Source organism: Cariama cristata, unplaced genomic scaffold (genome assembly GCF_000690535.1).
Source record: "Cariama cristata isolate BGI_N322 unplaced genomic scaffold, ASM69053v1 scaffold30365, whole genome shotgun sequence".
Lineage (NCBI taxonomy): Eukaryota > Metazoa > Chordata > Aves > Cariamiformes > Cariamidae > Cariama > Cariama cristata.
Genome location: NW_009616300.1, coordinates 1 through 14068, shown reverse-complemented (window position 1 = coordinate 14068; position 14068 = coordinate 1). Strand labels below are relative to the sequence as shown.

Here is a 14068-nt window from a genome sequence, read left to right as displayed (position 1 = left end):
CTCCCGACGGCAGCTACGGGCACGCCAAAGGTAGAGGTGCCTTGTCCGACACTGAGAGTGAGACCTGGCACTCGGAGGAAGATGAGTACTCAGAGGACGATGAGTACTCCTCGACCTCCTGGGAAGAGAATGACAAGGACGAAAAGATTTCCAGGAGGAGGAACACTGGGAAAGGTGTGGCTCCGCATCCCAGCTTTTACCAGACCCGACCAAAGACATCGCCCGGCTTGCTGGAGCCCTCGCCGGAGAAAGGCAGTCGCAACCCAGCCAGCCTGGACCCGAGCAAGCAGAGAAGATCCATGGTGATATTTAACAACATGAAGAATGAGCTGGAAGCGGCCAGGAGGAAGCTGGCTGCTTTGGTGCATCCTTTGAACAGAGCCGCCACGGAGAACAGAGGGGTCCCGGTGCCACGGCCGCTCCCCCAGTGTCCCCGCACCAGTCGCAGCATCAAGTACGGGCCAGCCCCGGACGTGTCCCACCTGGGGACCTTGGTCCCAGCTCCTCCGGCTGCGCCGATCCCCCCGATCAAACGGCATAAGCCCACGGTGCCGGTGAGATGTTTTCTTCTGGTAGCCCTTTTCTTGTTGCTGTGACAGGAGGGAGGTGCAGGGTATTGAATTGGTCCCGTTTGCTGGGGTCTGATGAGCAAAATGGAACTGAAATGTGGTTTTGGGAGCACTGAACCCATAAGAAATTGCTGACGAGTTTTGGTAAGAAGTGAAGGAAGGGAGTTGTTTTTGCCGGGGTTTAAAGGCAAGCCTTCTGGGAGCATGTTTACTTGCTCTGTCCTAACCAAAACATTCCTGGTTTTCCCAACCCGCAAGGTGTCTTACTTGATTTTCAATCGAAACACTAAAAAAAAGTGAAATAAGGGTTTTTTCCCTCTTTCCTCTCCATTTTTCCCCCTCTAACAGACATAAACAGACTTTATGGCGAAATGACCCCTTATAGCCATCACGTCTTTTCTAGGAAACTTGGGACTTCATAATCCCACTAGAAATAGAAACCATTTAGTGATAGAGATGGTGATGTGAAATACGGAGTAAATATTGCTTTGGCACCTTAAATCTGAATTGCACCGTGTTTTTTAAGAAATCACATCTCACTCAGCTACTTGAGAGATTTAGGAGATGAATTACTGAAAACCTACTACTAAAACCATCAGACACCTGAAAGGCCAGGTTATTTATATGTAGTTACATTAGACATAGGGTAATTAAGGAACGATTAAATGCCCGTGTGTATTTGTACATCGCCCACCCTGCTCGGCTGCCGTTGCACATGCATCGTGCTGAACGCTAAAGCCTCAGCCCCCAGCAAGTGCATGGATGTGCAAGGTCATTTCTGGAGATGGTTTTATAACGGAACCCTAAATACATCTGATAAACGTCACGGGCGTAATCGAGGCATCAGGGGAGCATCCTCCTGCTGCATCGCCTGTCTGTGGGCAGCGCTGCCTCTTGCTTGGCCGGTCAAGGACAAGCATGGCATTTCTCGCTGGAGAGATGACCAGAATTCCCAGGGAAAGGAAGCTGCTTTTGCTCGCTTTGCCCTGTGAACCCTCCTGAGCTCTGTTTTCTCCGATCTGTATCTATAGCTGAGCCTGGATTTAATTAAGTCCAGTCTCCTTTGATGCCCATGGGGGTTTGTTCCATGTGTGGGAATTTTCCTGTTCTGGAGAGAGCAAGGTAACTGCCAGCATTTGAAAGCATTGCTTCAGCTTGGGTTGTTTAACATAATTTCATGAGCTGGAGCAAGAAGACCATCTGCTGTGTTGTTTTTTTTTTTTTTCTTGCAGTCCCTCAGCCCCTACGCCTGCCTCCCCCCTGCCTCCACGCCTGCCCGACCTCTCAGTTCCCACAGATCCCAGCCGGATTCGGCAGCTGACCTGCTCTCTGCGCTGAGCCAAGAGGAGCGAGACCTCATCGAGCCCGTCATAGCCTTGGGCTACCCCACCCGCAAAGCCATCCTCACCCTCCAGAAGACTGGAAGGCAAAGCTTAAGTCAGGTTAGTGCAGCTGGCACGGCACTGCGCAAAGCTTTTGGTAGAGAAAAACTTGATTTTCACGGAGAAAGGGATGGCTGTCTTGCTTGGGGTGGACTTCTGATGGCCTTGGGTTTCCCACTTTGGTTTCAGACCTCGGTTGACAGGGTTTTCCGTGAGATCACACGTTTGCGTTTTTGCTGTAATAAAATAGCAATGAGTCGCCCTCAGCTTTTCAGCGAGTAATAATGGCCGGGTAACGCTATCTGTTCAATCTGTTGCATGGAGCATGGTGTCCTTTTGAAGTACAAATTTCGCCCCCGTATATGGAAACTTTTTGCACATCATTTTTTCCCGGCTGTTAGATTCGTATGATTATTGCCATGGCTCATCCTGTCAGAGCAGGACTGTGTGAATACCTCGGAGATTTGTCTGGGCTCTCTCCAAAACACAACTTCCCCACATTGGAGCAACCAGGGACGCCAGGCAAGCATTGCGACTGGGTCCCAGAGCTCTTTTCCTGAGGAACCCTCTATAATAACCTGGAATTTATTGAAAATAATTAACATACAACCTCTTCCTACCCCTGGTATCCAAGTACATCACAGCCCGTTGTGCTGCGTCCCAGTTCCCGAGGTCTCTACTTGTCCAAACAAACTCCCCATGGTCCAGGTGGCCTCAGAGCATCCGTGCCATCAGGGGTGCTGCTGGCTTTGACCTTCTGGCTTGGCAAGCTTGGGGCTGGACCTGCCCATCCCAGCGGAGGATTCAATAGGGCTGAATTATCCAAGTAGCTCTTGCAGACAGAGAAGGGGCTTGATCGCAGCTTAGCAAGAGGAATGTCCACCAGGCTGTCGTGCCAGGGAGCAGGAGCAGACCCCAGGCGGAGGTGTGAGCAGGCACGGCGCCGAGCAGCCGCTGTTGGGTGCCAATCTCCTTCCCGTTCCCCCAAGGAGCCGCCTGTGCTGCGTGGGCCAGCTCTTACCCGTCTGGTCGGCACATGAAGCTGCTCTGTGGCTGAGTCATCCTGCAGCTTCTGGCTCCCTCCTGAGTCACCCCGGGCTGGACCAGCCTCCCCAGACCCTCGCTGGTGTTTCAGGCGATGGTCACTGCAAGCCAAGGTGGGAAGGGAAGCTTTATTTCTTCAATTCATAAAGGTTTCATCTCGGCAGAGGAAGATGGACAGAGCCCAGCCCATGTTCTTTGCACAGAGCCCTGCAAGGGGGTCTTGTAGCAGCTGCTGGCTTCAATATGAAGAAGCAGTGCATCTTACTCCCATTCCCTTGGATAAGGTCTGCCTTATATCCTGTGCCGCCTTCACCAGCAGTTCCCATCATCTTTCCCATTTATGCCCAATACAGCCAAGATAAAACGTAAAGCCTAGCCCTTCGTGCGTCTCTTACAAGTACAAAACTACCAAATTAGGCTAAACCTTCCTGGAAAATATGTTTCAACTCGTTAAAAACAAGAGCTGTGGGCGCTCTTCATTGCTTGCTGGTGTCATGTGGAGTTTCAGTGTGTGACGATGACAGCTTCAACTGTGAAGATTGATTGTAGTACCAGATGGTAGCCAAAAATTGCTCAATTTCTTTGCAGAGTCAAGTCAAACTGGCAGAGCCCACCCTGGTGGAGAAGGCAAGTCTGCTGCCTTAAAGAGGCAATGCCTTCTCAATTTTGGTGGAAGAACCTCTCTAAAAGGCTCAAGCAGGGTTAGTTGCCCCAATGCACCAGAGGTTCATCATCTAGGATGTCATAGGTAAGGGCTAAACCTAAAATGCATCATTGCATCTTGATCAATGATCATTGATCAATCAAAAATGCATCGCTGATCCACGGAGCTCTCAATGCGCGTCTGAGCTGAGAAGCAACAAATGGCTGCAGCTGGTCAGCATCCATCTCCCCAAACAGCCGTAATCACGGGGTTCAGAGCAGGGCGTTCACCAGGGGACACCAGCCCACCACCCCAGCCACCTCCTGGCCATGCGCGGATGGGGACCCTCTGGACTGTTGGACTCTTGTAAAGTCAATAATACAGCAAATTATGCACTCCGCTGTGCTTCCATAATGTGCTCCTGCCCCTTCCTCCTCCACAAGAACTTGCTGTCTTCTCCCAAGCAACAATCTAGATCTTCAGCGCTTCCCACAAGCAGCGGCTCCCCAAGCCCCTCTGACGCTTGTAGAAGTTGCGTCCTTGGTGGTGGCACCTGCAGCAGTGAGTTGTGCAGGGCTGTCAGCCGTGGTGCTGGCTGGGGTCTCCTTGTCCCCTCTGGAGAGTCTCTGTCCCTGAAGGCTCAGTGCCATCCTTGGCTTGAACCCTGCTGCAGGACTGGGGAGATGTTTACCCTGTTCCTCCATGATGAAATCATCATTTGGGTCTTTGGTGGTGTTTGCTCATGGGTTTTTCCATGCTGGCAGCATATAGTCCATGGTCCAGGTGGGTCGGTGAAACGGTTGGTGGGAAGGCTTTGCTCTTCTTCAGCAGCCAGTTGTTGGAACACCTGAAACGGGGACCTCACGGGGACGGGCCTTTCTGATGGGAGTCAGCCAAGGTGGTATGGGGATGTGGAAGATAAAAACCCACCGGAGGGGGGATTTCCATTACGTCATTGCACATGCTCAAGCTAAATTGTCGCACATAACATCAAGTAGCGCAAATGAGGGAAGAGATAAATCGGCAAGTTACTGATCTACCAGAGCCTGGAGGTCTCTTCCCATATAAGCAGTTAGTGATGAGGTTATTGGGTTGGTCAGGTAGTGGATAAAGCCGAGCTCTCCAAGGGTTCCTGCGCCGGAGGAACTTCACCTCTCAAGTGTTACAAGGAGCTTCCTTGAGAGCTACAAGGGGAGAAGGAGCTTCAAGAGGGCAGTAGCGTCTCCTCTTCCTCCGTGAGTGGTGGGGTCAGTTCCAGACCCAGGGGGTTAGCAGGTCATAGTATTTAAAAACCTGGTTTTGTTTAGTCTTCAGGATATATATATATTTTTTTTTTTTAATGATAAAAGTCATTGAGTTGACAACAGCACCGATTTCATGCTGGGCTTGAACAGGCTGCCACGACTGTCTGTGTTCTGCCATAAGCACGGTGAGTGGCTGGCCCTGCCACGACAGGGCAAGCAAATACCGCGATGATCTGGGTTTTTTTGTTAATAAGGTAACGAGGAAAATAAAAACAGGTTACAAATGGCAATGACAAGTGACTGTCTCATTTTTGAGTTAATAAGCCACTCCTTAAGGCTGACATTTCTTAAAATCCTTACTCTGCTGTTAGCCAAACTAGATCAACTCAACGTTTGAGGGACTTTTTTGGCTTTTTCATATGTTTTATGGTCTTTTACCGAATCCTTCTCCTTGGCTGTGGTGGTGCTGAGGAGGGTGGAGGTCTGTGCACTGGTGGATCTGGGGAGATACGAATCAGCTTCTCCTTGGATGAGGACAGCATGGCTTCGGGGAGACCCATGGGATGTTTTTATTCCCCCTGCTATTGTATGGCTCATTTATTACTGTCTGTCCCATATGTTTTCGGACAGTGAATGATTCTCGTGGTATTTAGAAGATACCTCTGGGAATAGTGCTGTCAGCACTCCAAGAACAATGAGCAAAGCCAAAAATAACTGTTTACTTTCAGTAATGACAGCAGACGGGTCTCCCCTGGGGTGGTATTTGTGCTCAGACCCTGGAGCAAACCCATAGGCACCCGAACCCCGACGCATCAAAGGGATGCCGGCTCGACTGAGGGTAGGCATCTCACCGGGATGGGCTCTGCTTCACCCCGCAGCCTGGAGGCCATTGCTTTGGATCTCAGATGGTTCAGATGTTTGGTTTGCTCCTCATCTTCCCTCCGCCTTGTTCCCATTCCCACCCTGGGAGAGTCGGGAGGACCGAGATGTTGTCTTCTCCCGGTGGGAGTCCTGCTGACAGACAGACCACCTTGGCCGAGCATCAGACAGGAATCAGCAGGACGGCGGTGGCCCTGATCCTCCCTATGAGTGTGTGGCAAGGTGGGCTGCTGAATGCACTCGGTCCCCGTGTCTGCGAGGTTGGATTAACCCCAGTTGTCTTCTTCTGCAGTTCCTGAGCTACCTGGGTGCCTGTGACCGGCTGCTGAAGCAGGGCTACGAGGAAGGGCAGGTGGAGGAGGCCATGGAAATGTTCCAGTACTCGGAGAAAAAGGTCAGAGCGGGGCAGCACAGCCTGGCCCTTTGTGCTGCGTTCTCCGGGCTCACGTTTCCAGTGAGCTGCACGATCCCCTCCACCTCTGCTACCCATTGCCCTGTAAGCACCCAGCCCACACTCGTGGCAGACCCCCGGGGCAGCGTCACCGTGAGGACCCCCTCGGGAAGGACACCCACTCCAATGCTCTTCTCCATCCATCCGCTCACCCCGCCGTGCAAGCACGATGCTTGCTCAGCCCCTGCGTGGGGAATCCCTCGCCCTGAGCCCACCAGCACCCGCGTTCGCTACCTCCCTCCCAGCTCCTCCTTGGCATTCACCCCCCGGGGAGAAGAACCATGGTGGCACACCGGGCATTGCTCTCCATCACCAATCACCTCCTGGGGGTAATGAAGAGCTTGGCGGGGGGGGGTAGAACCGCTTGAAATTTGGACCGATGGTGTTTGACATGATGCCAACGGCACGTCGGATTGCCGGCTCACCGCTCGTTAGGGCTGTGGCAGCGGGAGGGCACCTGGGTCTCAGTGTCAGGCAGGGGGTTGTTTATTGAGGACACAGCTCCGGGAGATGTTGTGGTGGTGGGGCCCAACCTGAGCAAGGGGGGGGAGGCAGGACAAATTAATTCCAGCTTGTACTCACTGCTTTTCCCTGGTCTCTTTATAACACAGACAAACGCTTGCATGGAATTGATATTAAACTTTATAAGGAATAAGTGAAGCTAGAGGCTGACTTTATTAAATATTTCTTATTTAAAAAGTTGATGTAAAGGCACACTTTTAAACGCTAGCAGTGGTATGTGTGTCCTCAGTCTGCTGTCGGAGTGCCCTTCAGCGGTAATACAACCCGGCCAGGTCGTTTGGCTGCAGCCTCGTCACCCAACGCCATTTCTGCTGCAACTCTACGATAAATCCATCCGTAAAACCCCGTGATAACATCGCTCCTTTCTCTTCTTCCTCCAGGCAGCTGAATTCTTGCATTTGTTAGCTCAGTTTAACGATATGGGTTTCCAGCAAAATGAAATCAAAGAAGTTCTTTTGCTTTGTGGGAATCAGAGGGAGAAGGCGCTGGAAGAGCTCGTGATGAAAACCCAGTGACCAGCAGTTTCCCCTCTCCTAGACCGGACCACCGAAGGACTCGGGTGGGTGAGCACACCCTCACCCTTCTGCTGCCCCATCCCTGCCCGAGCAGCACGGCTCAGCGGGCACAGACCTTCAGAGCACTGGCTTAGTGTCTCATCTCATTTTATGGACATCCATCATAAGCGTGTTTGTCACTGTACTAAGGCAAAGGCTTTATAGCGGGAGTGTTTCTCTCTTCACCCACACATCTCCACCCTGGATCATCTCAGCTGTTCCGATTAGATGCAATGAGATCCAAACCACCTTCAGCTTAGATTTTGCAAAACCCAAACCATGGTTTTCTCCCTCCGCCTGGGGTGATGGGTGTCATGTTTTCAACTACAATCAAATGTGGATTCTTAAAAGATTATATAAATCAACAGAAGAGATTGTTTTCCTAAAAACTGAAGGCTCCTCCAGAAACATTTGTTGGTCCTTGCTTGGGAAGAGTCTCAGCTGACTTAGTCATGCTTGAATATTGTGATTGAAATCCACTCTGATCACGTTAGCTTCTCCTTTTAAACCAGAAACTTGAGGAAAAATACACAATTCAATGAGGGTAAGGAAGGAAAACAAGCTGCCCTTGCTCTAGAAATACATGGAGTTTATCCAGTGCAATGAAAAATGGCTTATGCAAGGGTTTGTGCTTGGGGAATTTCGTGAAATCAGAACAGAGAGATGGAGAATGGCTTGGCTGCCCTCGTGCTCTGCCCAAATCAGGGAAATTCAGGGGATGCTTTCCTAAACTGTGGAGACAGTGGCTCCAAATGAAGTTAAGCATAAATGTCAGGATCAGGAAAATCTGGATGCCTGAGGGAATTTTTGTATGTAACTGAAGGATGGAGAATGGGGGAGATTCAGATCACCTTACGGGATGTGTCCCTTGGCTTGGCAGTGGAACAGTGGACAGTGTTTTCACATAAAAGTATATTATTTTCCTGCGAATTAGACACAGATGTAATTTCTTTTGAGTAAAAATGGTTGGAGGAGTTCTTCCGAAATATATTTGTGTCTTTTCCTGTGAGAATGCCAACTGGCACAACCTAGCAGAGAAAATTTGTAATTAGTTGCAGTAGTACCATTTTTCCATTGTATCCTTCCAAACAATCTCCCAGCCCAACATGCTGCCATCGAGTTAAAACACCGTGTCCCTTCTCCCTGTATCTCTAGGTAGGTGCCAGACACCAGCAGGAGGGTGCAGCCCTCCGTGGCTGCCTTCATCCTCGCCTGGATGCAACGAGGAAATTTGACATCCAGGTTTTGGGGGATTTGACCCATCCATCCCCAAGGATGCTTTATACCTGCTCTTCTTTAACGGCATTGAAAAGGAGAACGTGGCACCTTGTATGGCCAAGGGAGATATTCGTGGGGAGCTGACAGGCTCTGCTTGGAGGTCCCAGCCCTGTTTTTCCTCCAGCTTTCCCTTGGTTATACAAGCTTTTATTTTTGATACAGCCCTTATAAGGCAAGTCCATTCTACAGACAGCTTTTTCATTACGTTCATCCTTGCCAAGATGATGTCACCTTAAAAAAGAAACTTGCAAAAGGTTAAACTGTGATTAGATAGATCGCTTCGCCTCCAACTGTAATCTTTGGCGGCGTGAACACCATGAAGATTGAAAGGGGAAGATAACGGTGCTGTGCTGGTGCCAGTAATGTGTAACATTGAGGACTAAATTCTTGGTGGAGCGAAGCACGTTTGCAGTGTCGTGCCCACTCACCGTGCAAAGGCTGAGCAGTCTCTCGCTCTCGTTAGAGATTTGCTTGGTCCTGCCTCATCATTTTTTCCCCCTGCTTGCAGAGGTAAGAACTGTTATCTTTTTTCCCTCCCTGTGCACCTAAAATTATCTTGTGTTCCTGTCTGTATCATGGTCTGGATTGATGGATGCAGCAAATTACTCCTCTCTTGGGAGCATCCGTGCCATACCCAGCAGTGCCTGCCAAGACCTGCTCTTTCCCCCAGGTGCTACACTTAAAACTTTTTGCGTTTTGTTGGCAAATATCTTGGTAAACCCCTAAACTGTCAAAAAAACAGCGTGTGAAGGTGGGGGGAGAGGTTGTATTGCTTGGTGGTGTCGGAGCTGGAGGGAAGGGGAGAGCCTGCCAAGTTCAGCTGTCCCAGCGCAGCCACAGGAGCCCGTCATAAATATTTTAGTAACAGAATTATTATAGCTTTATTTTAATGGAGGATTTAAGCTGTTTGTTCAACTTAAAATGGTTTTAAAGCAGCGTGCTTCCATGTGCTGCTTTCAGTTAGGAGAAGACAACGCGAAATCTTAATTGGTTTCGTCTAGGAAGGGAAGGATTTGACTTGCTGGGCTTTCGGCTAACGGTCTGCCCGAGGATAGTAACGCCGCTCAGCGAATGGTGCAGCATGGTGTGGAGCTGGGTGAGGTCCACCAGTGTCCCCTGCCTGCCCCGTGCCACCGTCAGACCTGCCCCTCCGCTGGCTGCCGTCCCCATCCCGGGGGTGACGGTGGGGTGGTGACCTGGCCCAGTGGCAATGGGCAAATGAGGACAAGGCGCATCGAGCGGTTTTCAATCTGGACGTGGACGCGAGCTGGGGTTTTCTTGTTTGTTTTGGTCTGTGGTTGGGTTGCGTGGGGGTTTTTCTCAAATGCGGGAAGTGTTTTGAAAATGCTGAGAACTTGGCGAGGGTCGGCAGTGGAGGTATTTGAGGCATCCCAGCTGGTATTCCCTTCCGCTCCGTCTGCGCCAGGATGGCACCGGCAGCCCGAAGCTTACCCCACGGAGGGAAAACCAGCCGAGCCATGGTCTGGGTTTGCTGCTCCCCTGGTCCCTGCAGGTCTCCCAGCAGTGCTGCGGTCACAAAGAGGAGCTCTGTCTTCTCCAGCCATCCCCAGAGCTGGTGTTGAGGGCTAGCAACCTTCAACACCGGGCGGTGGTAACGGCCCATCTGGTTACGGAGCTCTGCTAACAGAGGAGACCTCTGCAAGCCTGGCATCGCCGTGCAATGACGGTGCTCTCTCCTCTCCTTCCCTTTTTGCACCCTCTGTATTTCCAAGGTTTGCCATGTCCTAAAAAGACCTTGTCTTGGCTCAAATGAGCCTCCCACGAGCACCGGCACTTGCAACCCCGTTGGGTCTGTGCTGGGGCTTGCCAGACAAGCCTGGAGGAGCCTGGATAATGCACTTGGCAGGGGGGTGACGGATGGTTCCCAGGTCCCAGAAGCCCCTCAGTGCATGAAGTATCCACTGCCTAGGGGATGCTTTCCTTCACCCCCGCCATCTCCCCTGTCCCCTTCTCCTCCCAGGACGCCGTTGTGGCCGGGAGCGGCCGTGGAGATCTCCCCGGGGAGCGCAAGGCTGCGTGGGAACCGCGCTCCCACGCACGGCTCTGAAACGGAGCCGCAGCTGAAAAAGCATTCCGTGAGCGGGAGCAAGCCTTGATGTGGATCCCCTGTTACGAAGTATTTTCCTTCAAAAGTGGGGAAAAAACCTACCCAAACGCAAGAGTAATGAAAAACACAGGGGGTTTTATAGCTTTCCTTTTAATTCCAGCATATAATGGATGATTTCCCATCGGAGCAGAGAGGAGGTGGGATGCTGCACACCTTCAGAGTGCGGTCAAAATAAATACAACCTGTGTTTGCATCTCTTTGGTATGCATCCTCTGCAGAAGGCACGAAGCCCTGCACGCAGTTGGCTCGTGAGCCCACATCTGTTAGGACTTTGTAGGCAGCCCGTGCAGTGCAGGCAGCTGCCTGCAGTCCCTTTCCCTCTGCCAGGGTCTAGTGTCACCTCCAAGGTCCAACGTGACACGTCCCTGGGCCTAGGCATGGCTCCATGGAGGAGGAGAGGAGCCCAGGGGAGTGACGGGTGCAGAACCGAGGCCACGTGCGAGGAGAGCATCCCGACGTGGGATGGGTGGCCACCTACGTTGCGACATCGTGGTCGCGCCTTGGCAGCCGCAGGAGAAAGGTCTGCAAGGAGCCGCTGCGCGGGAAACCTGCCCGCTCCTTCTTGAACCTCCAGGTCTCCTCTTCCACAGAGTAGAGGAGCGTCAACATCTTGTTGACGGTGTAGACGGTGTCACCCCTGATGACAGCGGTGAAGAGGGCTCCTTTGCTGTTCACGAATTGCCCGGGCAGGGCGGTCCACTGCCGTGACGTCAGGTTGAAGCAGTCGATGACGCAACGCAAGAAGTCATCCGAGGGGCCGTTGCGCATGACGTAGAGGTTGTCGCGGTGGGCCACCATGCAGTGCCCGTAGCTCTGGTGCCGCTTGAGCTCGGTGACGGGCAGCCACGCATCTCGCTGGGTCTCGTACTCATAGATGACGGTGGTGTCCAGTGGCTTCCACAAGCAAACGAAGATCTGCCCCATGGCTTGTGCGCAGGGTGCTGCCGTGCTCGGCTGTGGCAGGTCAGAGACGAACGTCCAGGTGCTGGAGGCCACATCGTACCTCTCCACAGACTTCAGAGAGATCTTCTCGTACTCCCCGCCGATGGCGTAGAGGTAGCCCTCATGGCCCACCAGCCTGACATCATAGCGCAGCTGATGAGGGCTGGGGAACTCGCTCCAGGTGTTGGCGTTGGCGTCATAGCAGAAGCTGCTCTCCACCACCTGCTTGCTGGCTCCGTAGACACCACCCACGATGTAGATCTTATTATCCATGGTCGCCATGCCGGCTAGGAACGTGCTGGCGCTCAGCGGCAAGCAGGAGAGGGTCCTCCATGTGTTGGTCTCCTCATCCAGGTAGCAGATGGTCCTGGAGAGGTCCTCCAAGAACTCGAAGGTGGGCGTGTGGGCTCCCACTGCCACGAAGGTGCTGGGCAGGAGGGTCTCCACGTAGGCCAGCAGGTCGGCGGAGAGGCAGTCCAGGTACTCCTCCAGCTCGGCGTAGCTGTCCCTGATGTAGAGCGCGGCGCAATGGAAGAGATCCAGGAGACCGAATATGGCGGCGGCTTGGTACAGCAGGATGCAGTTGTCAGAGTTGATGGAGTGGATCAGGTACTTGGCCAAGGGCTTCACCTGGAGGAAGGCGGCACACTCCACCGCCTGGAAGATCTCCTCGCTGCTGAGGACGGGCCTCTCGCCCGCCAGCACCCGCAGCATGGCGAGGAACCCGGCCGCGCTCAGCTCCCCCAGCCCGATCTCCTCCTGCGTGCTCTCCCTCATGCCTGAGCGGAAGAGGGCACGGAAATACTCACTGCTCTCCACCAGCAAGGTCTTCTCCACCCAGAACGACTGCTCCTCCACCCGGATACGCACCCGCTCCGGGGGCCCTGCCCGGGAGCCTTCCTCCTCCGGGGTCATCCTCGCCCTGGGGGCTCAGCGGTTCTCGGGGTTGGGGGCAGCACCCCGTGTCCCGGCACAGCCCCCTCCTGCCTCCTCCACCCCTTGATGCCTTTGCTGCACTGCCCGGCGGCCGCCACACCACTGCCTTGTAATATAAATACCTTCGGCTAAAGATAGCCGAGCTCGTGACCAGGGCCTTTCAAAGGCATCCGCCGAGCTCAGCTGCCCACCCGAAACACAGGCAGGGCCCCTGGCCGGTGCGGGTCGTGGCGGAGATACCCGGCTCTATCACTGTTCGTCCCAAGGAGGATGCCCGGCCATCCCGGGGGAGATGGGTTTTGCTCTCCCGGCTCTCAGGCATCCTCCTTGCGATGCCATGAAGGGTCGATCCCCACCCCAGGGAGGGCAACATGTTTGCATAGCTGGGAAGAGCATGTTGTGGCATTATTTTTTTTTTTCCCGTAAAAAAGTGGGGTTTACGGCCACAGCAAGGTAACTGATGTCAGCAAATCTCAGTGCCCTCCAGCCCAGCCTTGGGAAAGGGGCTTTGCTGCTCCTGAGCGTGGCCACGGGCAGGGCGAGACCTTTACGGGGCTGTTCCCTTTGTGACCCTCCCCAGGGAGGAGGCATCGAGCATCCCAGGCAACATCCATCCCAGGCGCAAGGAGCCATAAACCCGCCTGTGCTTCATCTGGGGATCACAGGGCGAGGAAAATGAAATGCAGCAACCCCTTCTCGCCAAAAAAGTCCCCCCCGGCCGCAAGGCTCGCCCTGTTCCCCGTAGCACCTAGCTGCGGGCAGAGACAACCCCGCTGTGACTCACGTAGAGGTTAACGGTGAAGAAAAGTGTTATTCGTGGGACGTTGCTCGTTTGTGTGCTATTCACAGCTTTTTCTGGCTACAAGTCCCTTTTTGCCTCCGCCGTGGGGTGCCGAGGAGGGCCAGCAACAGGGCTCACCCCAGCGCCAGCTCCTTGAGTCCTCCCCGTCCCTACCTGCAGCCGGTGTTCAGTTTTGATGCATAATTTAACCCGAGCAGCCCACCCTGTTAAAGGTATATTTTTTTCCTCCCTCCTTAGCCCCTCATCCCAGCAGCCAGAAGCTCCCGGGGCACCATGTCACAGGGTGGCCCCAGGATGGTGACCCCAGCAGGTACCCCAAAAAACCTGTTTAGGGGAGAAGGTGAGAGCTTTGCGCTTGCGTTAATGTCATTGATCCTTATGGGTACCCAGCTTAAAATACCACATTTCACTCCGATGGCTTTTAAGCATCCTTGACCTGTGCCCAAAGGGGGTCTGGGGTCCCCAAAGGGGCTCTGCTTCCTGCAGAGGAGTGAACCCCATCCTTCCCATCCTCCCCATCCTCCCCATCCCCGGGGCTTGCAGGGACTTCCACACTCCCAGACTATTTTGGGAGGGTTTAAAAATATCCTTCCTGCATTAACGGGCAATAATCCCAACGGCGCAGCAGCCCCGCGTGGCCACAGAGCAGCCTTTGCCCCCCCCAGCCCCAGCTACGGCCCCCCCTCATAGAAAC

At 53.2% G+C, this 14068-nt stretch overlaps 2 protein-coding genes across 2 annotated transcripts in view; one reads left to right on the top strand and one right to left on the bottom strand.

Annotated features, from left to right (window-relative positions):
• Window positions 1–7249, top strand: part of UBAP1L (ubiquitin associated protein 1-like) — a gene marked incomplete at its 5' end in the record, with an annotated part of 7460 nt that extends 211 nt beyond the window's left edge. Inside the window, 5 exon segments of the mRNA XM_009700133.1 lie at window positions 1–7; window positions 10–554; window positions 1802–2011; window positions 6054–6155; window positions 7115–7249. The exon segment at window positions 1–7 is cut by the window's left edge and continues 211 nt beyond it. Coding sequence (XP_009698435.1) covers window positions 1–7; window positions 10–554; window positions 1802–2011; window positions 6054–6155; window positions 7115–7249 — 999 coding nt within the window.
• Window positions 7250–11168: 3919 nt separating this feature from the next.
• KBTBD13 (kelch repeat and BTB (POZ) domain containing 13) lies at window positions 11169–12551 on the bottom strand. The gene has a single exon (XM_009700131.1). It carries the CDS (start codon window positions 12549–12551, stop codon window positions 11169–11171), a length of 1383 nt encoding a protein of 460 aa, XP_009698433.1.
• Window positions 12552–14068: the final 1517 nt, after the last annotated feature.

Bases quoted from the DNA above. Each gene is read 5' to 3' on its own strand.
- KBTBD13 (XM_009700131.1), bottom strand. From the start codon at position 12,551: ATGACCCCGGAGGAGGAAGGCTCCCGGGCAGGGCCCCCGGAGCGGGTG.